Source organism: Hetaerina americana, unplaced genomic scaffold (assembly GCF_022747635.1).
Source record: "Hetaerina americana unplaced genomic scaffold, ioHetAmer1.1.p SCAF_35, whole genome shotgun sequence".
In the NCBI taxonomy this organism is placed as follows: Eukaryota; Metazoa; Arthropoda; class Insecta; order Odonata; family Calopterygidae; genus Hetaerina; species Hetaerina americana.
The window spans coordinates 2,038,428-2,063,837 of NW_027286930.1; the positions used below are offsets into that span (position 1 = coordinate 2,038,428).

General features: G+C 35.5%; 2 protein-coding genes across 3 annotated transcripts in view; both read left to right on the forward strand.

The window, feature by feature from the left end:
• The first annotated feature begins 69 nt into the window (after positions 1-69).
• Positions 70-9,100, forward strand: LOC139691420 (ATP synthase subunit s, mitochondrial). Its single transcript, XM_071589223.1, has 5 exons — positions 70-450; positions 619-728; positions 5,649-5,854; positions 6,963-7,125; positions 8,888-9,100. Exons 1-5 carry the CDS (start codon positions 433-435, stop codon positions 9,027-9,029), a joined length of 639 nt encoding a protein of 212 aa, XP_071445324.1. The 5' UTR covers positions 70-432; the 3' UTR covers positions 9,030-9,100.
• A 6,395-nt stretch (positions 9,101-15,495) lies between these two features.
• The window catches only part of Ankle2 (ankyrin repeat and LEM domain-containing protein 2), a 29,156-nt gene continuing 19,241 nt past the window's right edge, over positions 15,496-25,410 (forward strand). The window contains exons 1-6 of one of the 2 annotated variants that reach the window (XM_071589240.1): positions 15,496-15,616; positions 15,714-16,019; positions 16,139-16,359; positions 18,187-18,318; positions 19,565-19,701; positions 22,738-22,990. In XM_071589240.1, the coding sequence (XP_071445341.1) occupies positions 15,785-16,019; positions 16,139-16,359; positions 18,187-18,318; positions 19,565-19,701; positions 22,738-22,990 (978 nt within the window). In that variant the 5' untranslated portion in view covers positions 15,496-15,616; positions 15,714-15,784. Of the gene's footprint in view, positions 16,020-16,138; positions 16,360-18,186; positions 18,319-19,564; positions 19,702-22,737; positions 22,991-25,410 lie in introns of both variants that reach the window. The other variant, XM_071589239.1, reaches the window with a different exon arrangement.

Sequence of the window (25,410 nt, forward strand, 5' to 3'; positions counted from 1 at the left end):
CGATACTATCGAAACTCACGTGGGTCACAAAAGTCGTAACGAAACTGGTTAGTAGAACTGTAATCACCGCTTACTTGTTAGTGAAATTCCGGTTGATGTGGGGTAGGATGTTCAAAAGCGGAATTAATGAAATCGCATCGGCATTCAAATCAGTGAATTAAAGCTATTTCCCCAAGGGCTTTTATTTTATAAAAGTTTAATTTCTTGAATGCAACTACTTCATCGCGCTATAAAAGTGAAATTATATCATAAATTGTTCGTCCTCAAAACCTTGTTGTCCATTTACTAGCGCTGTTCGGTGGGCTAATACTGCCGTGCGTGCATCATAAGATCTGGCTATCAAATGCACAAAACTTACGGAAGAAGAAAAAATTACAGTAGTAATGAATATGTAGAATTATAAATTTTCGATCATTGAAATACTAGGCAGCAATGGCATTTGAGAGCATGGTAAAGGCTTGAATTGGTGAACAATTTTTAACTTACTATTTTAGAAATTGTACAATGCAATGTCACAGTTCAGTTTTTTTGTCTAGTTAAGATCTGTTTAACTATTGTATAAGTTAAAGGTCTTTGGAAAGGACTTCGACCTAAGCTTTAATCAATTTTATTCCTTAGTTAAACTCATGTTGCCGGTTTAGCCCTGCTGTTTTTTTGAAGAATGGCAACAAAATGGGATATCAGCCACAAAGGCATCTTTGGGCTTGGCTAAATAGGATCTTTAACATGTAAGCCTACGTCCTTTTTAGCTTTTTACATTAACTCAGTGGCTGAAATTATGGTATTTATTGGCTGAGTTGTTCTTTTATTTACAATCTTTCTAATAGAAATGACAGGTAAATGAACACATGAGCGGCAAACCAGTGCAAGTATACAATATTAGCAGTATTCAGTAGTAATGGAGATACACCTCGCCATTTAATACTAAATAATTATAAAATAGAAAATGCTTCGGCTTTCGGTTACACCTACGTCATTTCGGCATTGTTTTGTACTAATATTGCAGTAAGTATCGGGTACGGTGTTTTATCGGAAGCTTATCGGCCATTTAATAGAATGCCCTTATTGGTATGTAAATGATAGACAATTTCCATGAAGTAAGCCAAAAAATTTTCGTTGTTGGCGAAGGTATTTGACTACTCTATTAAATAGCTTGGTAACCTTTAAGAATATGGCAAAACTATTTAATTAGTAGTAAAGTTCAAATAACCGTGAAATGTTTCCATCCAAGCAGTAATGTTTATTTACCAAACAAAATGAAATTATAATGCATACTTGCGAAGTATTCTCTAATGCGGGGTTAATCTGCATGTTACCCTCGATATATTTCCTTTGTCTCTATTACAGTGATAAATTTTCCTCGAGTCAATAGTTTCTGCAAAGTATCTGAATATTCTTTTTTACTTGAGCAACGACCTGAGTAGGTAAATTCTCAAATGCTCATGACAAAAATCCCTTAGTGTAAACCATATCTGGCCTTATACTGAGCATTAAGTAAATTGGTACAGCTTGTTTTTATAGAAAAAGTTGAGCTTCTTGAAATCAATTTCCTCTTTTGACGTTTCTTGGAGTAAGTATCAGTGTTGAAATCAGTTTATGCTCAAAAATAAAATGTTCTGTATATGTTGGTTATACTTCTATACTGACTACTTATATCTCCATCAACACCAAAAATCAGCCTGCTTTGCAATGATCTTGAATTAGGATATTATCTCTTGTAGGAAAACTTACAATTCTTGTGACTCAGTAACTGCAACCAATCCGTTGGAATGCCTACACGTTTTTCACAACATTGGTGTTATAATTCTCTTGGGGTTCTCCTTTCACCCCCTTGAAATTCACTTATTGTTTACTGGCCAACCTTTCTGGGCTTGTTCATTTATTAATAATTCGTAATGGTCAAAAGACAGAACTCTCCAGTATTTATATATGTACGTAGACACAAAAGAATAAATACAGGAAAATAAACACAGGTTCAAGGAGATAATAAACAATATTAGAGATACTGATTGATAGCTGAAGATTCTGTTTCGAGTTAATCATCAAAGAACTCTCCCTTTCTGTATACAACTTGCTTTGTAACCCTCTACATACTTTCGTTTGTTAGTGGGGAAATAATAAATTCCATTGATTTTGGAAGTGTATTGTAAATTTGAGAAGCAGATAGGTGAGGACCCCGCGTAGAATATGTTAGGTTTTGGCCAATGTGATGGATATTCTCTCTGCCTCATGTAATTATGGAAGTAAGTATTTAACCTTCTTTGAACAATTGCCCCAACGAAAACATATTTTTCACCTGTATGACACCATCTCATTCATTTTACAATAAATTTTAATGGGATTTAACCATGGAAGTGGAATAAATGGACAATGACACACTGTTCTTGTACACCATATCAAGTTTCAAAATGTTTTCATTCTTACCTTAGGTAAGGTCCCCTGTGCATTGAATGGTGTAGCCATATTTGTCTCGTATTAATGATGAGTGACCATATATTTGATGCTCAAAAACTTTTTCTATCTACTCCTAGTCCTGAGAAAAAAAATGGGATGACTTAGAACTTGAAGATGCCTTGTACAAACACCTTTCAGCTCAATGATTTCTAAATCTCAAGTTCAAAAAAAAAAATTATTCCATACATTGACATTTTAATCCATACAGACCTATTTCTGTGCTGTCTTCATATATTATTTTGTTTCATGTTTATAACTTTTTCAATTTTTCCATGCTGAAATGCGACTGCCAAGATGCTGTGTAAGATGTGTCAGCTTCTTCAGTGCTGCTGTTCTTAAAATTTAATGAATTATTCCCAACTTTGCCATCGAACTGAACATTAGACTTTATTCAATGCCATGACATTTGCTGAATCACTTGAAAAGTAGCCTTCCCATACAACTGTAATCACTTTTGTATGGTTGACTTGACATGAAAAATCCACTTACATGGTATCATCTTCAAACCTTATGGCAATAATGCCAGCTTCCAAGTCATTCAGTGAAGCTATTTCAATATCCATGGCCTCCCTCCACTCTGTAAAAACTCTGTTTACAGTTCATTGTTATTTTGTTGTCGTACATTTAGGAATTTTCCACTGTGATGATGCCCTGTACTGTCATGGCATTATTGTCAAGGTGCACTGGTCTTCTCTGAGACAAATAATCTTCAAGACTTTGTCCTTATGACAGGTCTTCTTTTCATTATGTACTCCTGCAAAATCTTATAATGAGTTGAAACAGATGAAAAATTGTTGCTCATAGTTGGAGTGAATCATTGTATCCATTGCATGTAGCAATATGTTATGTGCATGAAATAACTCAATAATTTTCTCTCCCTCATAACCCATTTTCATAAATAAATAAAAACGAATACTGTGGCGATGCACACTTAATAGACCTTAATATAAATCAAGTACATGCATTAATTACAGTGGTAAAATTATTTTTTAAAGTCCAAATATCTGTTCTAGCTTTGAAAAGATACATTCACTCGCAGTCACGCATAACACTTCTTTTGGAATGAATGTTTTGTCATTATAGTGAAATTGTGTAATGGCTAGCCATCTCTGTTGCTGCTCTCTCAGGGTATTCTGAAGAATCCATAGCATTTTGGCAGAGATATAATAGAGGATTGATAAGTTAGAATAAGAAAGCAAAAAGCCCAATTTGACCATAAAATTTGATTATATAAGATGCTTTATTCACTCTTTCAAAGGAGACATTCCTCCCTAATTCTTTTCTCTGCTTTCGATACTATGGATGAAAATTGTTTTTTCTGAGACCAATAACATCCACATAATGTGAAGTTCCTGCAATTCTCCTTCCCCATTCCATGTTTACATTAACCATTGCTTTGCCACACCTGAGAGACACTAGGCATAACTTTGAGATTGATACTCCACCATTGGGATATGGACTATACTGGCTGGGATTGATGCTCTGCAATAAATCAGACTATGGGAAGGACACCATTACAAAATACCTGTGAAGGTCAACTAAAAATATGTGCAAAATGAGTTCAACAGATTCAGGCTTGAGGTCGTGGAAGTTCATCATAATGAAATAAGGACAATATGCACTTTTCCACAGTTTATTTAACGTACGACGTGTTTCAACTCACAGAGGTCTTGTACCTGATGATGACTCTGTGAGTTGAAACGCGTCGTACGTTAAATAAACTGTGGAAAAGTGCAAATTGTCCTTATTTCATTACGTGCAAAATGATTTGAGTGTTGCTATTTCCAAGAATGTGGATGGAAACATGGAAGGAAGGAGGAGTCAGGGGGAGGTTTTAAAGTAGCAATACAGTCATTCTCTGATCTTACAGTTGACATACAATTTTCTCTTAGTACATGTCAGTTTCATTATACTGATACTCCAGTGACAATTTGAACCATACTTTGTTCCTTATAAATTGAATAATTTACTACTAACTTTTCTCAGTATACTTGCACTGTTGTCACTTAACAGCTTTTTGATTAAATTTCCTTGAATTTATGCATGTACCAGCATGCCCTTGAATTTCGTCTTCTGTTATATAGCAATGAAACCTAGAGAATTTCCATGTGACTGTCTTTAACTTAACAGAATACCATTTCTTCTAAAAGAATTTGTCCAGTGGTGCAATGATATCTGTCGACAGTGATTCTCCAGGCTTTTCCACATGAGTTTCCCACTGCATTCTTTGTCCAACTTGACTTTTGATACCTAACTCTCTCTCCAATCATATGGTCAATGCTACGAAGAGGGGTAAGACAGAGGTGTCCATAATTACCACTGATTTGCAACTTATTTCTGGAGGAAATGGTTAAAGAGGCACGGGAAGAATTGGAAATAGGATTGAAAGGTTTGTGGATATTCAAGATGTAGTCAGCCAAGGGGTTGCAATTATTGCTGAGTCCATTGGAAAATCAGTGTGATAAGTATGGGATGACTAATGTAAACAGTAAAGGTTATGAAATTTTTGAGACAGATGTTACATGTTAAATTAGGATTGTAAAAACTAGAGCAGGTTGAACAGTTTACCTATCTTGGCAGTGTTTTAGACCAAGATGGTCAGAGTAGTAGGAGGGTAGTAGTAGAGTAGTGTAAGAAGAAGAATTGTGTTAGTCAAAGTAGCATTAACTAAGATGAGGGGAGAGGGACGTTGAGAAAGGAAGTCAAGTGAAGGCTTGTGAAAACCTTATTATGGAGCATGGTTTTGTACATTGTAGAAACATAGTTGTTGAAGCAAGACAATAGATGTAGGTTGAAGGTTTTTGAGATGTTGGTGTGGAGAAGGATGGGAAACGTTAAAAAAATGAATTACTAGGCTTGGTGGGTGAGGATAGATGATTTTTGAGATAAATCCAAAGGAGGCAGGAAAGGTGGGTAGAAATTATAATGGTGATGGGATGTTAAGGACTGAACAAGGGTAAAACATAAGGTAAGCTAGGTAGTATGAGGAAAAGGATAGGTATGTTGGAGGCAGGAAGTGTGCAGAATTGAAGAAGAGTGTAATTTAGTGTATATCTTCAGCTTTCTTTATAGAATATGCTAAAAAAATGTATTATTGTTCATCATATGTTCATCCAAAAGTTACTTTCAATGGTAGACTACCTAATAATGATAGTATTCCATGTAATTTGACTAAATGTGTATTTTCTTCCCAGGGTTGATCCCGTACGTATAAAAGAAGTGGGTGCAGATCGGGCATGTGCTGAATGGCTGTTGCGGTGTGGGGCATCAGTGAAGTATAAGAATTCAACAAAATATGTTAATGACTACAATTCCCTACCTCCTGAAAGGTCGTCCTTTGCCATCCAAGAGGTTGATGCTACAGATTCAGCTGTCATGAATGAGGGCTTCCCTCACTTCCGTCAGTTTCTTTTTGTTCTTTCACTACAACTTTCATTTTGTAATAAAGTATTGGCTGATATCTTTTGATGAAATAGTTTTCGCTCTTCCATTACACCGATTCTTTTATGGTGGTGCCGAAACCTTATTTTTGTAAAATTATTAAAGGGTAGTAATTAAGTTAGTAACAGGTGTTTACCGCTCAAATTTCCTAATTCCACATTCAAATGGGTGTACAGTAAATTATTAAGTTCTTCACTTAAATGATATTGGGTAATTATTTTCAGTTTTAGAGCTAAATTTATAAGAGATAAGAATACAGATTTTGCAAATGTTGCACTCTTTTAACGGCTAAGCATAATTTATGAACAAATTGAGTAAATTCATGATGTGGTGGAATTCGAACATAATAAAGAATGGATAGTAGCAATTTTCCACGAGATAAGTTTTATTGTACAACCGAATTTCAATATCCTGAAGATAATGTAAAACATCGAAACTGGGTCGTACAATAAAACTTAGCTAGCGGTAAATTGCTACTATTTGTCCTTTATTATTGGTAATCTTAAGACTAAATGCTCTTAGCCAGTAAAACTTGTTAAAAACACCATGAATCATTGGAGCCAGATTGCAAAATCCACGATCACCAACTCTTCTAAGAAGAAATTTTATGACATTGATAACAATAATTCTAATAGCTGATTGAGTCTTTTTATAATAACCAAATTTTCATTGGGTGGAAAAGTGTAATATTTTAAATTCTTCAGAATTCAAAAACAATCTCAATGTTAGAATAAAATCACCCGTAGCATATTAAATGTTATTCATATTATCACAATTTAAAGGCATTTTTTAGCTCATTTTTTCATATATTTGTGAATATGTATCATTGATAAAACATTTTACTATTTTTTGTCATACTAAATTGTGATATTAAATATTTTTATCCATTGCTTGGTTTAAATTCATGAGAATAGTTGCATATTAAGATAACATTATTGGACATATATATTCATTCAATTTTAACAGTCAAATGAAATGCTAATATTCTAATAATATAATATTACTGGTTGTGGTCCTGAGCTATTGCTCTACAACTTCTAATAAATTCTTGGATGATGTTATTTCAGGTGGACTGAAGCATCTTGAGAAAATCACATTTCATCGCTGTTCATATTTAGAAGATGAGGCTCTAAAAAAACTGGTGTATGTCAAAGATTCTCTTAAACACCTGCAAGTTAGCAGCTGTGGAGATGTAACTGATGAAGGAATCCTCTCCTTAGCTGCATTGATGTAATTATCTTTATTGCATTTTCATTTATTGGAATGAATTAAATGTATTTTATATAAAACAGCTCCCAAGTACACCTCATTCCTTGGTGGTGCCCTGAGGAGTTAACTTTAAAGGCTCACCCCTGCATAATTAACTCTTTACATGTTGGTCACATGCTGTGAAATGTACAGACTGTGTCATTAGCATTTCTGCATAGATGGATTACCTATGGGTGACTGAACTACACATGTATCTTCAGCAGATTATGGCAAACTAAAAGTTCCATTTAAAAATATGGAGAAGCTTGGCGGAAGAGTGGTCATCACTTAAATAACTTGTAACACTATATTGTTGGAATTTTGGGGATTGTTAGTATCAAGCCTAGGGCATGTATAGATGCGAAGTCGAATTACTTGAACATTTTTTGATCTGATTAATATCCTGTCAATCACTGGATATCCCTAGCTTCAGTTGTTACACCTTGAATTAGTATCTTCAGGTTGGTTATGGTGGTGGTGGTTGTCCTGAACTATAGTACAAGATAATAGTTAAAGGAAATCTGAAGATTTATTATGACTGTGCATGCTATAGTCACCAGTATGAAATGATGATATCACATAATGGAAATTTTTTTTTCATAATCACATGAAATCAGTAATCACCGAGGGCAAAATTGCTGAAATTCACGCAATGGCATGATGCCCTCAAAAGAGTACAACATGATAGGCTGTCACTGACTCCACAGACTGTACTTGACCATGATCTTAGGAGTATACAGCTGAAATATTTGGAGACAACACAGTCATGAACCATTCAGTCCACCATTTGTTCACAGAGGAAGTCTTAAGACTTTCTGTGTTAACAGAAGGCAAACTAGATGGAGTGTCAGTGTCTCAAATTTCAGGAATTTAGACCTTGTAGTTCATTGTGCCAACTAATGTTTTTCCTGCTGGGCACATGCACTAAGGGACAAGAGTACTGCAGTAGAGTTATTGAGGTATAGCCCCTCAAAAAGTAGAAACTTAAATTTGTTATTGGGGTAAAAACTTGTGAGTAGTTGCAATTGAAAGATTGCATTCACTTTTAATAAAGATGTCTATGATACATGAAAATGAGTTTGCCAAGTGATAAAGTTCACTTAGCAGAGATCGGACCATTTCCCCCCCAAAGAAACCAACCTGATTACTAGGATCTGTCATTCTAAACAACATTATTGTGGGCTAGTTGTCTTACACATTCCGCATATGAGATATTTTCACTGGGTATACAGTGGAACCTTGCTTAACCAGTGGCTTTTTGCATGAGTGATGAGGATAGGGGAATTCCTGGAATGACTGCATGCCTGCTGCTTCAGTTTGGGTTTAGCACTCATTCCATTAACATCTTAGTGTCGGTAGTGATCGCACATTTTTCCAAACTAGGATTCAGGCATATTATTTGGGATTTTCATGTGCAAAGTTTAATTATATTTTGGGTATAGTTTTATAAATGTCCTTATAGAATAAGCTGCAAGAAGACAGCCATAGGAGGATAAGAATAATCATAGAAATGAAAAGTAAAATTATTGAAACCTCCCCTAAATACTAATACTACTACTTTATGCAAACACAAAATTTGCAATAATGGTTGAAAGGTCTATTGAAAGTGATTAATAATTTTTAGTCTATGGTGTGATGTTAATGTATAGTAAATCTATGGTGGTCGCAATGAACATTGGAATTCTCATCCAAGGTGATTTTTATGTCATCGTTTCTGATTTTGCAATGTCTTTTATATTCCCAGAAACCTCAATTCCATTCTACTCTACGATCTGCCTGAAGTGAAACAAAGGGAAAAGTGCTTAAATGAGCTCATTAAGGCACTGCCTTCGTGTAAAGTGGACTTTCCATATGCATCATACAGTGAGAAAGATGAAAAGAAGTAACTTTAGAGTAACTTATGTATTTCAGATGTAGAGAATTCCATAAGATGTTAAATAAAAAATATAATGAATAATCTTTATTTTGATCAGCATTTGACAACAGAAACTTTGTAAATAAGAGGGTAGGCTGAAAACTAATGCACAAATGCTTGTAGACCACTAACAAAATGACTTTCAGAAGTTCTATAGGTGGCTTGTAGAAGTAACATTTCCCCACAGCATGCATGCACAGGTTTGAGATCATTTCATTCCTCCAGTGTATTTCGAGAAGCAGAAGAATGGAGATGTGTTCTAGTGCTATGTCAACGCAAGTTAAACAGCCTGCTGTTATCAAATTTTTAACTGCTGAAAAAGTGGCTCCTACTGAGATTTATCATTGTTTAAAGGTTATTTATGGTGATGATGGTGTTGATAGGGCTACTGTAAATTGATGGGTAGTAAAATTTCATGGTTGTGAGCCTGGAAAAACCATAATTGTTGATGAAACACATATTGGCTGTGTTTTGGCAAGCTCACCAAGTTTATGTGACTGATTTTCTGGAACGAAGGGCAACAGTTAATTCTTCTCAGTGTTGACTCTAAAATACCTCCAAAGTTGAGTATGTTGTGTTCAAAGGCAGCCTGGCACCAATAATCTTGCAACATGACAATGCTCGTCCACACACCTCGTACGCAACTGGAGAGGATCTGCAAAACCTGAAATTTGAGTGGATTCCAAACTCCTTATTCCCTTCATCTTGCACCTTGCGATTTTTATTTTTTTCCTCAACTCGCGAGACACGCCAAGGGTAATCATTACACTTCGGATGATGAGGTAAAGGCAGCTGTCATGTCCTCGATTCAAGAAAAGTCGGGAGAGTTTTTTAGTGACGGAATGAAAAAATTTGTTAAATGTTGGGCGAAATGTATTGGCTTCAATGGTGACTATGTTGAAAAATAAAATTATGATTTTGAAACTTAAGAACTGTACTTTAATGTACTTTTTGCCTGATCTTGCTCTATGTTTTTGTTTGCACTCTACAAGCATGGGTGCATTACTTTTCAGCCTACCCTCGTATGATATGTTCAAAAATGAATGAAGCATCGACTACTCCTATATCTTTTCCCACTTGTTCCATCCTTTGATAGTCTTTCTTAATTTGGGTGAATATTAATTTTTTTTACCAATGATTTGTGGGATCTAGGTTAATCATATACTTTTTTTCAACATGATAGAGATGATGATATTGTGGAATTGGAGATAGATAGATAGAGGTCTTTATTTGGGCGAAATTGAGACGTAATGGTCTCTTCTTCCATTCAACCCATTCAGAGTGTAGAAAAGCCTTTAGGTAAGCTTCAACCTTTGTAAAGTAAATAGCCAGTTTAGTAATTTTGTTGATTTGTCCATATTTTATTTTCCCTGTATGTTAACAGTAATTAATTACCTGAAAGGGTACACCGGAATTGAAAAATCATGTAAAGAACACTGGTATGGGCTGTAGTTTTGCATTGCTTGGAAACTTCAACATTAAGGGACAAGGATAAACATACAAGTAGATTTCAGGCTTTTGAGAGGGATGGAAATAGTAAAATGGGTGGAAAGATAAATGAATGAATAAGTGCAGGTAAACGGTAAGGGAGAAGGGAGAATAATTCAAAGAAGGAAGGTTGAGTGGGTCATTTGCAAACTGAGTGGTGAGGAGTGAGGAAGATTTTAATTAATGGAAGAATGTAGCTAGAGGCTGGAATATTGGATGGAAAAATAATTTTTAATACATCGAAGGATTAGTGTGCAACAGCAATAGAGGACATGTAAAAAAGGTAAATATTCAGCAAAAATTCAGAACAGCGTACATCCAGAGAATATTACCCATTTTGATCATATTGACATATTCACGGAATAGATCATATTTTACATAGAACAAATTTTGCATGCATATATTATAGTGAGAATTTGCATGGAAGGCTGACAAGTGTTATTTCATATAAGTTACTCGAAAAGAATAAATATGGATGGAAGTGGCTGGAGCCTAAGACCTTGAAAGATTAGATGAGAAGATGAAATTGGGAGGTTTAGATGCAGTGATCCAAAAAAGCCATCTTCTGCAATTTTGCAAATATAACTCGGGGGGAGGGTAGAGGAGCCCCAAGAATGATACCATATGTAATATAGGAACAGAAAAGGATATAGCAAAGCATTCTTAGCATGTCTATGCTTACTGTTTTCTTAAAGTTTTTAGGACATGCTGTTCTTAATTTTTATAAGTCTCCCGCGGCTAGTTGGAGTCCAAATGGATGCCAAGAAATGTTTTGGTCATGATAACTGCCATATTTTGGCTAATCACTATTATTAGGAGACTGGGTTTGCATAGGTTGAGAGAAAAATGAATTGCCGAGCATTCTTCAGTTGCAGACTGTTTTCCTTTGCAACAGTGTATTGTCAGATGCAATACTGATATACTCTTTGGAATTAAATCATTGATAGAAGGGGTAGAAACTAATATATTGGTATCATCAGCATATAAAATTGGTTTATCTCCATTTAATTCAGTTAAAACTGTGGGTAAGTCAGTTAGATAAATTTTAAAAAGTACAGGACCAAGAATGGAAGCCTGAGGTACTCCAATGGCTTTGGGTGTACCTTTTCCAATGCATTCAAAACCAACTACTGTTATAGTGATGATGTGCTCATGATCTCTTAAACATGTCTGAATCCACTGCCTCTTATTTCATAACACTGCAATTTTCTTTAACAAGACTGCAATGATCTATTAAGTCAAAGGCTTTGGTTACATCTAAGAAAAGGCCCATTATCTCCCTATAATCAAAATGAAGTTGATGACCTAACAAGAGGCTAAAATGGTTGACTTATTTTTAATGAACCCATATTGATGACATGGAAGTAAATTATTTTTACTTAAGTGATATACGAGTCTGTTGAAAAATATTATTTCTATTATTTTAATGAACACTGTTATTTTGCAATTAGTCTGTAGTTGGTAATTTCAATGATATTGTGCTCAACCTTGTGAACATTCACCTGGAAGAATAAGACAAGCATCGCAAATTTCACAAAAAAAATAGGTAACTGAAGATGTTACCTCTGTGATAAAACCGTCAGTACTGGATAAATAAAAAGTTTTGGTGCATTGTACAAAGTTTGCCTTATGCCTCCTGTAGTTGTTAAGGTTATTCTTGCGACCTATCTTTTTATAAATTGGAATGAATTTCAAAATCTTTTGAAATTCTGAATGAGGCTTTGGGCAAATACCTTTGGAAAGGAATTCATTAATTTAAACAAGCAGGGGTTCTTTGATAAACGTATAGTTGCTAAGCATAGCAACTCTCCTAATTTGAAAGCCATTGCTGCAACACATTCAAAGTCCCTCTTTCTCTATCCCTCACAATATCTGAACTGAAAAATATAGCGAAGAATCTAAGTACAAAAAGAAGCCCTGGTTTTGATGGAATTCCTAGTTATATAATTTAGTAATCTATTGACTTCATTATGCAGCCTCTTCATTTTCTCATAAATGAATCTTTCAGATTAGGAATGTTTCCATCCCCTCTGGAGGTGTCAAAAGTCATTCCACTTCATAAAAACAAGGGTGATAGACATGACATTAACTCCTAGCGTCCGATGTCTCTGCTGAGCCAATTAAGCAAAATATTTGAAAAGGCATTCTATGTTAGGTCTCCTTTCACCATCTCCACATGGTTTTAGGGAAATCCCCATCTGCTACCAATCAGTTAATAAGATAGATAAAAAATGGAAGTTGCCGCAAAGTTTTTCGATTTCTCAAAAGCTTTTGACTGTGTTGTCCTCCAATTACTTCTCAAGAAACTAAACAGGATGGGTATTCATGGCATACCTAATCCTTGGATTAAATCCTACCAATTTGATAGAATGCATAGAATGCAACACGTGATTATTTCTAAAAATGGCGCATCTTTTGTTTCCCAAAGTAAGGTCCTAAATTGAGGTGCTCATCAAGACTCTGTTCTCGGGCCTGCTTTGTTTCTTTCTTATATAAATGACCTTGTAGATAGTTATCAACACATAAACGGTGCTACCCCCTTGTTATATGCTGATGACACCAACATTGTCCTTACATCGTCTTCTTCTGATGAATAGACAGTAAAGTGTAAACAAGTTAGTCACACCTTACCTTCCTGGTGTCATAATAATTTCCTAGATTTGAATATAGAAAAGACTCACCTAATATACTTTGCAAATAAAAATAAAGCAAGCACTTTCTATTGAAGTTGATGGGAAAGTGATTCCACAGGTACAAAATACCAGATTTTTGGGTTTCCAGATCAATTCTCAAATCTCTTGGGATGAACACATTGTCGCAAGTACGAGACATAGTATTCCTTCCCTGGCTCCTAAGTTGGGTATAAAAGCCCTGGTTGCGGGGCAAAAAGCAGGCAGCTGATCATCTGGTGGTGACCAACAGGACGCAAGGCTTCGGCTATGCTGCTCTTGTTGCAACAGCGTGTCCTATTGCTGACTTGCCTGCGGACGAGGACCCTGCCTAGGTTACTAGTTTTGTGGCCGTATCCACCCTGCCTTTATTGCTTCCTTTCCGATGGACGAGGGCCTTGCCCATTTTACAATGTCTGTGACAGCGTGCACTGCTCCCACACTCCTTGTTGGACGTTACCTTGAGACGAAGGCCCTGTCTGGATTACGAGTATCGTGACTACATCTATCCTGCCTTTACCCCATCCCAGGCAATGTTCAGTCATGCTAATGTTGTCCGTCTCGCATTAGGTTAACAAGGGTTGAGCCATCCATTACTAAATTGCTGATACTTATGTAAATGATGTAATATGACTGATGCTGTATTATACATGATTGTTTTGGTAAGATTCGGCGTATTTAATGTGAATTTCCCCGATACCCTTTGTCACACACGAAACGCCCCTTGCGACAACATAAGTACTTTAACTAGTAAGTTAAGCTCAGCCTGCTTCTTAATAAGGTCCATTAAGTCCACTGTTTCTGTAGATGTTCTCTGTGCACTATACTATGGAGAATTTTATTCTCACATGGCATATAGTATCCTTTACTGGGGTTCATTACCTAAGGCCTTGGCCATTTTCAGGGTCCAAAAAAGAGCTATTCAGCTCATGACTTTTGCTAAACACATTACTCCTTGCCGTCCCCAAAAAAAAATTAGATGTATTGCCAGTTCCATGTATTTATATTTTTCATGTAGTAGTGCATACAAAAAGAAATCTGTGTATGTGAAAAATTGCAATGTCCATTAATATTCTACACAGCAGATTGAGCAGCCGCAAGCTTTATATGTGTGCACAAAAAACGCATGTGCTGGTCCAAATTTTATGGGCCTTCAACTTCATATTAAATTCCCGGCTGGGATTAAGACCCAATAAGTGTGGTGATATTTTTAGCCAATCTGTTTAGGTTCTTAATATTAAAAATGTTTCATTCGTTTGCCAAATTCCTTAATAATGCTTGATATGTGTCTTGTATCCATTGTTTGTATTTTGTGACTTTCCTGTCGTATCCTATATACAGTTGTAACAACTTGAGCGCTGGAAAAAAATGAATTACTATAGTGGAATTTTTATAGGAATGAAGGGAAATAGAAATTATGCAGGATTGAAGAATGGTTTATTATAGAAATAAGAGTGTATTCATGGTCAAAACGGAAAGATTTAAGGTAAGCTATGGTTCATCTCTGGATCCATAAAATCCTGTATTAACTAGCAAACCACCAGCAATAATTGGTAGTGGGTAAGCAGAATAGTGCCTCACCTTATCTGAACTAATGGTGACAGTGCCATCTTGTTTTATATGTAGTTAAAATTAACTAGCACCCTCTTTTACATTACGATGAACTTGAGAAGTATTAGTTTTTTAGTCTTTTTCCAACACTTTCTTGAAATGGTTACTAAAACTCATGGTAGTGTGATGATGAATGTCTGAGTATAATAAAAACTGTTCCAAACTTTACCTTAGAAACATTTCATTAGGCGGATCGTGTAACTAGTTACCAGAGAGCTATAAAATAAGAAGTGTCTGCCTTCTGCTTCGAGTTTCTCATTAATGTCTTCAGCATGGATTGCTGATGAACATAAATATGTAAATGTCTATATTCAATTAGTTCTGGAATTATTCACTCCAAAAGGAGAAGGTAATTTTTAAATAAAAATATGAATTCAAGAGCATACAGCTTGTCTTTAACGAACTAAATTCTCATATATATTGCATAAGCATACTGATAACACAAATAATATGAATAATAATATATGTTAACTGTGCTCCAACTTTAGCCTTACCAGATTTCATTCAATTGCCCTCCCTTGTCAAGTTTTGTGCTAACTTTACTGAGTTTGGCTTGTTATTTCGTACGTCATTTGGAAGATCGCAAAAATTCAAAACCAAATGAATACAGTTTTTGAGAGAGTTTTCGTTGAAAGTGAAGTTTTAAGTTTGTCTTAAAATATTATGCTATCATAACTGGAATGTAAATGTAATAGAGTTGATATCAGAAAAGTATTTACCTTTCACAATTTTGCTCTAATAAGGCGACTACTGTGTTAAGTTGTCAACTTGCGAAATTGGATTGAAACAGGTTTGATTATTGCATTTCGAGAGCGATTACTTAAAACTATTAAAAAAGACAAAATTAGTCATGGATGATCTGAAAAATAAACTGTTAAACCTGACAGACAAGGAACTTCGTCAGTATTTAGAAGAAAGTGGAGGTTATGATGGAACGCCAGTGACACCGTCAACTAGAATGTTACTTGTGAGGAAGCTCACTCGTGATTTGTTGAAAATCTCTTCGTCAGACGACGCTGCAGCAGATAAAACATATGGAAAATTTTCTGGTGTTGAAGACATGGGTAATTATATTGAGAAAGATAATGAATTGAAGAAGACGCCAATCGAACAGGATGCGCCTCAACACGATTTGCATCCTACGTACTACGGCATCCATCTGTCGAAAAGACTTGCCAGCAATCCAAATTCAGGTAACAGTTATTTTTTCAGTTGTCGACAGACGCAGAAAGATATATTGACAATGTTAAATTCAATCAAACCTTATGAAGTGCAATTAATGTATTATTTCTCTTCGATGGTGTATGTATAGGGACCGATGAATCGTATGTATTTACGGACAAGAAAGAAGTTATGAAATTTATGAAAGAGTTTCCTCATGCGAGGTTTAAAGTGTTTCAAAAGAGGGATGAGGCAGAAGCTTTTGCCAGACAGGGTGTTAAAACATCAGCAAATGAAAAGGAGCCATGTAAAGAGATGCGTGGCGAAAACGACTCAACTTTGGTGACAGGGGAGAAAACATCTTCATTTAAAGTAATCTTCAAAGTTAACCTTAATTGCCATTTCATGTCATATTTTGTATCCTCAGATATGGTTGTATATTTTGAACTTACATTTTAGCTGTGCGGCCTTGAGTTTTTTTGATGAATCAAGTTGCCAATGTATGATTGCCTGAAATTCAAGTACCATCTCGTTGGATGTCTATACACTGAGGAATTGTGTTTTTCATATAGCTTTTCATTTGGAATAGCCAAAGTAAGAACTGATAAGCAATCAGAGCTGGGCATCATCATAAATATAAAATAATACTCGACTCATTTTTTCTGTAGGATTAATTTTATATAAAAAATAATTGGTTTATTTGTATTAGCTGTAAACTGATGTGATTGCCACTGTAAGAACCATCTCATCAGTAATTTTTTGTTCTTTAAACTATATTAATGAAATATTTTCATCAGTTTAGTTTTAAATCCTTAGAGCACACCACTGAAAGTATATTCCTCTTTCAACCCAGCTTTTTGAAAGAATCGGCAATTAGACCACAGGCTCCCACTTAACTAATTTCAGTGTTGAATCAGTAGGCCATTATTCACACTAATGCCCTTAAAAGCTGCATTTAAAATGACAAAAATAATTACATAAAATGAGACTTTGTGTTACCATGGCTAGATCAATGCAGATTACCATTTGGCATTATAATTGATCTGTGACTAACAAAACCAATCCCAATGCCCAAGAATCTATGGTCACCAATAAGAAAAGGGCTACAGATTTGGTCATGGAACAAACAACGAGCCCAAATGTGACCCAATGTCCAGGATTGGAAAAAAATAATGTAAAAAATTCTATGCATATAGAAGAAATTTTTCCCATCATTATCCAACCAAGCTTATATGGACTGATCGAAGTTCATGAGGAAGGAATACTATTGAGACTGGGGATGGTGCAGTGGCTAATGTACTGACTTCCTGCCCCATGGGCCCAGGTTTGAATCCCAGTGGTGGCCGGATTTTTCAGTGGTGTCCCGATCCCTGCTTCAGATGTGTTGTTGAGAGCACTTTAAGTGAGTATACTGTCAATAGGATTGAACGTTAAACTGTAGACCTATTGGCGCCATTTGTTGAGAGTAAGCTAATGCCAACGTCTGATTTATCTCCACCCATCCTCCACCCAATGATGTCATACCCCTACTAGATTACCCATTAATCCTTTCTGGTGCAAATGATTTGCTGTTGATGACCTCCCCTAACAACTACTACTACTCCATTGAGACCAATTGAGGGAACATAAAATTGACCAAATTTCATAAAGATGGATGTCTTAATATGAGGCCTCATAGAACTTGTATTCCATGCCTCATATTCTCATTGAAAACAGGCAAAATGATAATGATTGGTGACTGATTCCACAGGGAAAGCATTGATATTAATTGATATTGATAAGCAAACCAGACTCAGTTGAAAAATTTCCAGTAGAAAGTAAGTAATCAGAGGCAAGGCCATGGATCCAATAAAAATAACAGTGGTTGCTAAAGTGAAAGGTAAAAAAAAGACAAGGCAAGTGAGTTTAAGAAGGTAGAGCAGCAACAGCAATTTCTCTTCTCCTGAAGATTGTTACTTCAATGCAGAAGAAATTTTAATCTACCGAAATATGTTCTTTGCTATTTGACTCGACACCTATATCACTGTCTTAATTTTACTATGCCGTTCTTAATATACACTATAATATTGTTAGTCAAAAATATAATTTTCTTTGGGATGCCTAGCCCTGTGAAGCTGTGTAAGAAATATTAAAAGTACAATTTAGTTTTAAAAAATATTTTTACTGTGGATTAATACTTCATGGTATTATCTTTTGAAGGCTCCCAAACCTCAAGAATTGATTCAACTTAGGAAAGTAATTGAAAGGGGAGATGTCAGCAAATTCCATGAAACCGTTTGGAAAAACCCACGTTTCATGGTCGGCAGTGGTGATACACCTACTATCCTTCAGGTAGGCAATTTATTTTTATATTTAATTTGAATTCTGTTATCTCTTATATAAAATATGTAATTTCATAAATTAAAGAAAATAACTGCTAATTCAATGAATTCCAAATTCATCGTTTCATCTTTAAATCATTCTTAGTTCTGCTGAGGCTTTACTGACCCAGGATAACTATTGTTGATCTCTGAATGTTGACCATCTTGTATACAATTATGGCTATTAAGTAAGGTCAGTATGGTATGAGCCTTAAACACTCTAATACCAGGGATGAGATAATAATTGCTGATGTTGTAGCCCAATGTGCAAAGCATTTGACTTCTGACTGGAGGGGCCTGAGTTAAAATCCAGATGACAACTCTGGGCACACTAATTCTATGAGCTAACTATGCACTACCCATGTGATTTTCTGAATATTGGGGAGCCTTAAGTGGTTCTAGGGAAGGAACTGACATGCTTAATCCTGAATTTGTGAACATCTCACAATGGCCGGCCCTGGTGGCGGTGGAGTAGCGTCCTCACCTGCCAACCCAGAGGTCATGGGTTTGATTCCCACCAAGGGGGTTTTTCTCTACCTAGGGCTTGGGTGTATGTAATTGACAAATTGTTATATCATTGTTCTTAGTCCAATGTATAGGCAGAAGTGCTGTTTTTGAACTAATGCAAAATAAATAAGTTAACTAGCTTTAGCATCAGTTTAGCACTACCATCACCTTTCAAAGTGGATTTGAGTTAATGACTAAGGTCCACAATGATCCTTGTAAAAGCTGTATGTTAGGCATAATATACAAAGAGAAAGTGAGCATTTTTACCTGCCTAATAAATAATAGAGGATTATCATATTTTATAGGCAAAATAATCGACAGTAGACAAAAAATTATTTGCACTACTTCCTTTTCATTTGCTCATACTTGCAAGCAATATCTTTCCAAATTAAATTAGATGTAAATTAAAGGAAATTTGTTCTTATAAAAGCTAGTATAATCTGAAATATGGTTTATAACAAATGATTTAGCATTGATATATAGGTCGAGTGAAGTAATCTGAACATAATTTTATCAAATTATTTTAAAACAATTTTACTCATAGAAAAAGTTTTGATAAATTTGGTAAAACCTTTAAATCAGAAACCATGTAATTTTAGGCTTCTCTCCATGAATGAACATGTGATCAAATAAATTTTCCATTATGATTCCATTCAATTCCATTTTTCATGCTCAGTTTTTTCCTCAATCCTTTATGGCATATTTTTCAGGAGGGATCAAGATATAATGCTCTCCATGTTGCCAGTAAGGCTGGTAATGGAGCCATGGTTGAGGCCATTCTAGAAACTATAAGCAATCCAGCCTTCGTCAATCTTCTTTATGATGGCACTGTTGGACCTCAGGAAAGGTTAGTGACTATTTTATTTATATTTACATACAGAACCAATTTTGGTTTTTACTTACTTCTATCACCTCTCGAAGCCTACTGAAATTACTGGGATTGTTTATGGAGAAAAACTTTGGGCCTTTTATGTTATACTTCACAAACTTTTGGAACTACCTTATCTACAAGTGAAATTAAAATTATCATCCAAAAGTTCTCCATTACAATTGCTTGGCACTTCTTTTGGAATGCGATGAAAGTTTACCTCAGGAAATCTTCTTTCCATTTTCTCTCCTCATAAATACTGTTTATTAGTTCAAAGAATCCCTTCGTTCCATTTTTCCCTAAACTCTTCATGCAATTCTTCAGGGATTTCACCTATTCCTACTGCCTTGTTTGACTCCATCTCCCTTAGTGCTTTTTCTATTTTGTTATCTAGTATTGTGGACCCAGGCTGTCCTCATCTATGTCACATTCCCTTTCTATTGAAAAACCAGCAAGCCTTTCTATATGTCGTATCTTAGCCATAAAGCTCTTATATGTATTCCTCTCATTCTTTTTCCCTTGATACATCCTGAAAATTCTCTACCTTTTATCCTAAATTTCTCCATATCATTGCGTTGATCTTTCTATGACATTTCCTTGGCTATATTAGGTTCTCACTTAAGTTAATTGTTTCTTTCTCTGACTTTTCTCTTCTCATTTCTGTGTTTACGTTTTTCCATTTTCTTCTTTCATCCATCCTCGAAAGCATGTTTCCTGATACTCTTGGCTTCTTAATTTTCAACCATTCCTGTCCTTTCTTTAGCTGCTATTTCTATCATGTTTTTAAGCTCCTCCCACCTTTCCCCAATCATTTCCATTCCCTTGTCCTCATTTAGATATTTGTTTAGCTTTGCATGGTAGTCCTTTTTTACTATTGTTAAACCTTCAAGATTCTACTTTGGCACTCTGTTACCTCTCCTAATCCTTTAAATTTTAAAATGCATTTCTTTACTACTAAATTGTAGTCTAAGTCTGCGTCCACATCTGGGAAGGTGTGTGAGTTGATAATGCTGTTTCTAAATCTATGTTGAGCCATAATATAATCTAACTAAAATAAAATACCTGATTCTCTTGGCATCTTCCATACCTGCAATGATGTATGAACCAGGTGTGAGCTAATATCAAACCCCCATCTCTAGAACTTAACTGCTCTCCACAGTCATTTCTAATTCCTAAACGGTACTCTCCTAACTCTCTTCCATCCCTCCCTTTGCCTTCTGTTTTCCAATTCACCCTTCACTTTGAGGTGTTTCCTTTCTGGCATATTCCCAATTTTCTTCAAATCAATCCAACTCTATATTTTTTCTCCCTGGTGGCAAATAAACCTGGGTCACCCCTAGCATATCTATATCCCCTTACTCCATTTCTCTATCAACGTTTTCTTGCTTTTCTGCCCTCATCATCATCCTAACATTCCGTGTCCCAGTCCTAACCGTTGTGGTCCTCTTCTGGTCCTTTTTTCCTCTGCTTACTGTTTGGTTGTACAAGGATTTCACATCATGATGACAGCAGAGGCATTGCCTCCCTGGCTGCCAAGTACCCCACCCAAGCCTGGTGGGCTGGATATCTTCATTGCTGGGATTCATTATCTCTTCATTTCAGTCCATATTTATCATGGGAAAGATAATTGAGATGGTTTCCCATTGCCTTCCTCATAACATTTTTAACGTGATACCATAACTGAAATGACTGCCCCACTAGGGTCAGATATCTTTAATGTGCTAACCTCACTAAATAACAGACAACCTTCTGCAGCTGCCTTACTGAGGAGCAGATACTGAGCAAAATACCTTTTGTCTAGCTCTTATCTTTTGTCCTGTTTGGCATGGGTGATCATAGTACGAGCAATAATCATTGCCTCCACTATTAAACTATAGGTATCAATGGAATGTGCAAGCCTTTCAACCATGTTATCTTCATAGTCTATGGGAGAGGGAAATGAAAACTGAACTATATTATGACATTTAGCTTCATTAATATGTTTGAATGTTTTTATTAAAGTCATTCATGTGTTATGATATGCTTCAGAGTGAATGAGAGATACAAGCACTCATTGTGGCTTGTGGTTTGATGGTTGAAATAAGAATTTGTACCATATTTAGCCACCATTGTAATATCATTTTGTATTAGAAAAAACTGATTAAAAAAAACAATGGTAGTTTAAAGATCAAACATGAAATTACATAAAGTAAGTTAGGGTATTCTTTCTGAGAAAAGCTTGAATGATTTAATGTGTTTCTTTAGTTGGATGGCGATTAGATTAGGGGAAGTAAAGAGCAGTTATTGGGGAAAACCAATTGCTTGAGATAAGTAAGGCATAGGGACCATGGTGAAGAGAGAAACCTATTTAATGGGCGAAAGAGATTTTGCAGCAACAAACATCCTTCACCTAGTCCAAGAGTATCCTTTCATAGTATGATATGCTTAAAAAAAACCATAAACAAGGTTATTAACCCGAATGTCTGTTTGGTAGGTTTTGGTAGAGTTCACCCAGTACCAAGCCCGGTGGCGTGTGTAATTCACACATCAGGGTAGGGGAGTCAGTTCCTTTCCCTGGGCAGGTTATGGTTTTCCAGGAAGATCTGGTACCCAAAAAATCACATGGATTAGCTATCATGTAGGTGGAACTGAGAATGCACAGAGAGACTTGCCTGGAAATCGGACCCGGGCCCCCCAGTCAGTATTCCAATGTTCTACCCCTGGACTACCATGACCCACAGTATGGTATAAGTACAATGCATGGTATAATACCCAAAATATGTCTAATTAGGGATTTCGACAATGTGTTATAAGTGACTGGAACTGCAGTATCTAATGGTGAAATCAAGGAGAGTGAGAAAGCATAGTGAATAGTGATTTTAACAAAAAATCTATTTCAGGAAATATACAGATCAACTGAGTAGAAAATATATGATAAAGAATTGTAACTTTAATATTATTTTATTCTGTTGTGATTTTCAAGTTTAATTAGAACGTGTGTAATTTTTTAGAATCTGTATTTATTTCTCTCTCTAGGGGACCCGGCAATGGTGTTCTACCTGTAATGTCACCATCAAATGGAGCTTTTAATGGGAAAAAGGATCAAGCAGTGATAGACTGCATGGTATATTTACAGGACTTGTATCTGAACACTCCTGAGAAAGGGCTAAATGAGACACCATTGCATTTTGCATGCAAGTTTGGGAAAGTTGAAGCTGTCAAAGTGTTAATGAGCTATCCAGCATGTGACCGCATGAGGCTTAACAAGTTTGGAGAAACCGCAAAAGATGTACGTTCGTATTTGCATAATTTTTCAACTCCTGAAATTTAGCAATATCATCAGAAATAGATATTTGTAAATGTCACGATGTAATTTTTTCTTATATTAATGATTTAATTGAAATGATGATGATATGTTTATCGATACATGATAATGAGAAGTAGGGTTAGGATCAGGGATGTTCAGTATATGCCCACTACTTGAAGCACTGATGATTAATAATTAATTATTTAACAGCAATTTTATTTCAATATTAGCTCTCTGATGAATAGTGTGGGCTAGATAAAATCTTTTATTCAATTGTGACATATAAGTGACCAAATATATGATTCCCCTTCTTAATTGTAAAATTCACTATCTTAAAATATGATTAATTAATTTAATTGTTCTTTATTGCCTAACAAGCGGATTGCTAACAAAACTCTAATATGATATGCATTTTGTAAGGATTTCCACAGTAATTAAAAAAAATGTATAATGTAATGTACCTGCCATATTTTCATTCTTAAGTTTGTGAGAAGCAAAAAAAATTACTAATGTTGATTGTATCAATGAAATATGAAGTTAATATTTTGTCTAAGATCATCAGGTAGAGTAGAGCTTGGTAATTAACTCTTCTTTCGTTTATGGAGAATCATAGGAATGATGGGGCTTGCAATGATGGTAAAATATTTATTGTTTTGAAAGCAACACACTGAAAAGCTGTAAAGTGCAATCAAGAAATGGTGAAACCACATTATTACGATGTTCATTCGAAGGGTTCTCAGAATCACCTCCAGATTTTTTTTCCTCCTTCTCCTAATGTTCTCTCCTCTATCACGGCCTCCCATATTCCAGCACCAGTTAAAATGTTCTGAAACCAACTTCCTGCCTCCTTTAGGTTCCTTGTAACAACACTTTTTCCACTTCTTTCAGCATGACTAGAACCTCCTTGTTTATTTTCCTGCCCATCAATTTCACCTTGTCCATCCTTCTCCACCCCCACTACTCAAAAGTCTCCAATATAAGCCTATCATCATGCTTCAGCTTTCTGAGTCATACAAAAGTTTTTGCAGGTCTTTTCTTATCAACCTTATTGATACCTATCTCAGGCCCCTGTCACCAATTCCCTCCTTCTTGTGGAAGCTTATAAATTACTTCATGGGTCATTCAATAAGTCCTTAGAAAATCCAAGTAATGATGCTTGTAGTTATGGAAAAGGTTTGCTAATAGTAAGCCTCATCCCTCACTAGACTCCTGTTCCAGTTTCAGTTATATCCATCAAGTAGTTTCATATCCATAGTTGATTGAAACAACAAATTTTTGCTTATTTAAAAAAAGGAAAAAATAAATATTGTGTGGATATGAAAAACTTCTATTCAAAAGGCTTAACACCAAAAGAGATCAAAGCCGAGTTGGATGAAGTTCATGGCCCATCTGCTCCTGTGTTTGCAATTGTTTTCAATAGAGTAAAATGTGGTCATATATCCACAATTGATACACATTGATTGAGATGTTCAGTGGAAGTGACTTCCTATAAAATGATTGACAAAATCCGCGATATGATTTGGATTGATCGAAGAATCAAAGTTTAGGAACCAGTTGAGACCACAGGCATATCACAAGGTACAGTGTTTTCAATTTAGCATGAATAATTGGGTGTGAAAAAAATCTCTGCAAGATTGGTCCTGCATTTGCTATCAGTGAAGAATAAACACAATTGTGTGGTCGATTCAGAGGCTGGTTGGGTGCTTTTCCATCAAATTACTGACCAGTTTCTGCATTGATACATAACTGTGGATGAATAAGGACCCATTACTACACTCCAGAGACACAGGAATAGATGAAACAGTGGGTTTCTTTTGGTAATATGGTTTCAATGAAGGCAAAGACAATTAAATCATTCGATAAGACAATGGCCATGGTTTTTCGCCCATGGTAGAATCATCTACATCGATTACTTGTGAAAAGCACTAGCAATAAATGGAGAGTAAAATGTACTGTTATTGTACCAGTTAATTGAAGAAATTGAGAAAAAAGTCCTTATTTTGCAAAGAAAAAAATTCTCTTTAATCAAGACAATACATTAATTCAAACACAGGTGCACACCTGCACAGTTTGTCTAGTGAAAATTATGACAATAAAGTTGAAATTATTACAACATCTACCATATTCACCAGATTTGACCCCAGTGACTTTATTTCAAATTTGAAAAAATGGCTTGGTGGAAAATGATTCATACATAACGAGAAGGTGATTGCCAACACAGATGCCTATTTTGAGGACATTCTGAAATTCTACTGTTTGGATAAGCTAAAAAGTTAGAGAAACAATGGGAAACATGTATCAAGCTATAAGGAGAATATGTTGAAAAACACAAAAATCTGCCCAAATAAATATATTTTTCCTTTTTTTCATTAGGACTTACTGTACAATTATTAATTATATTA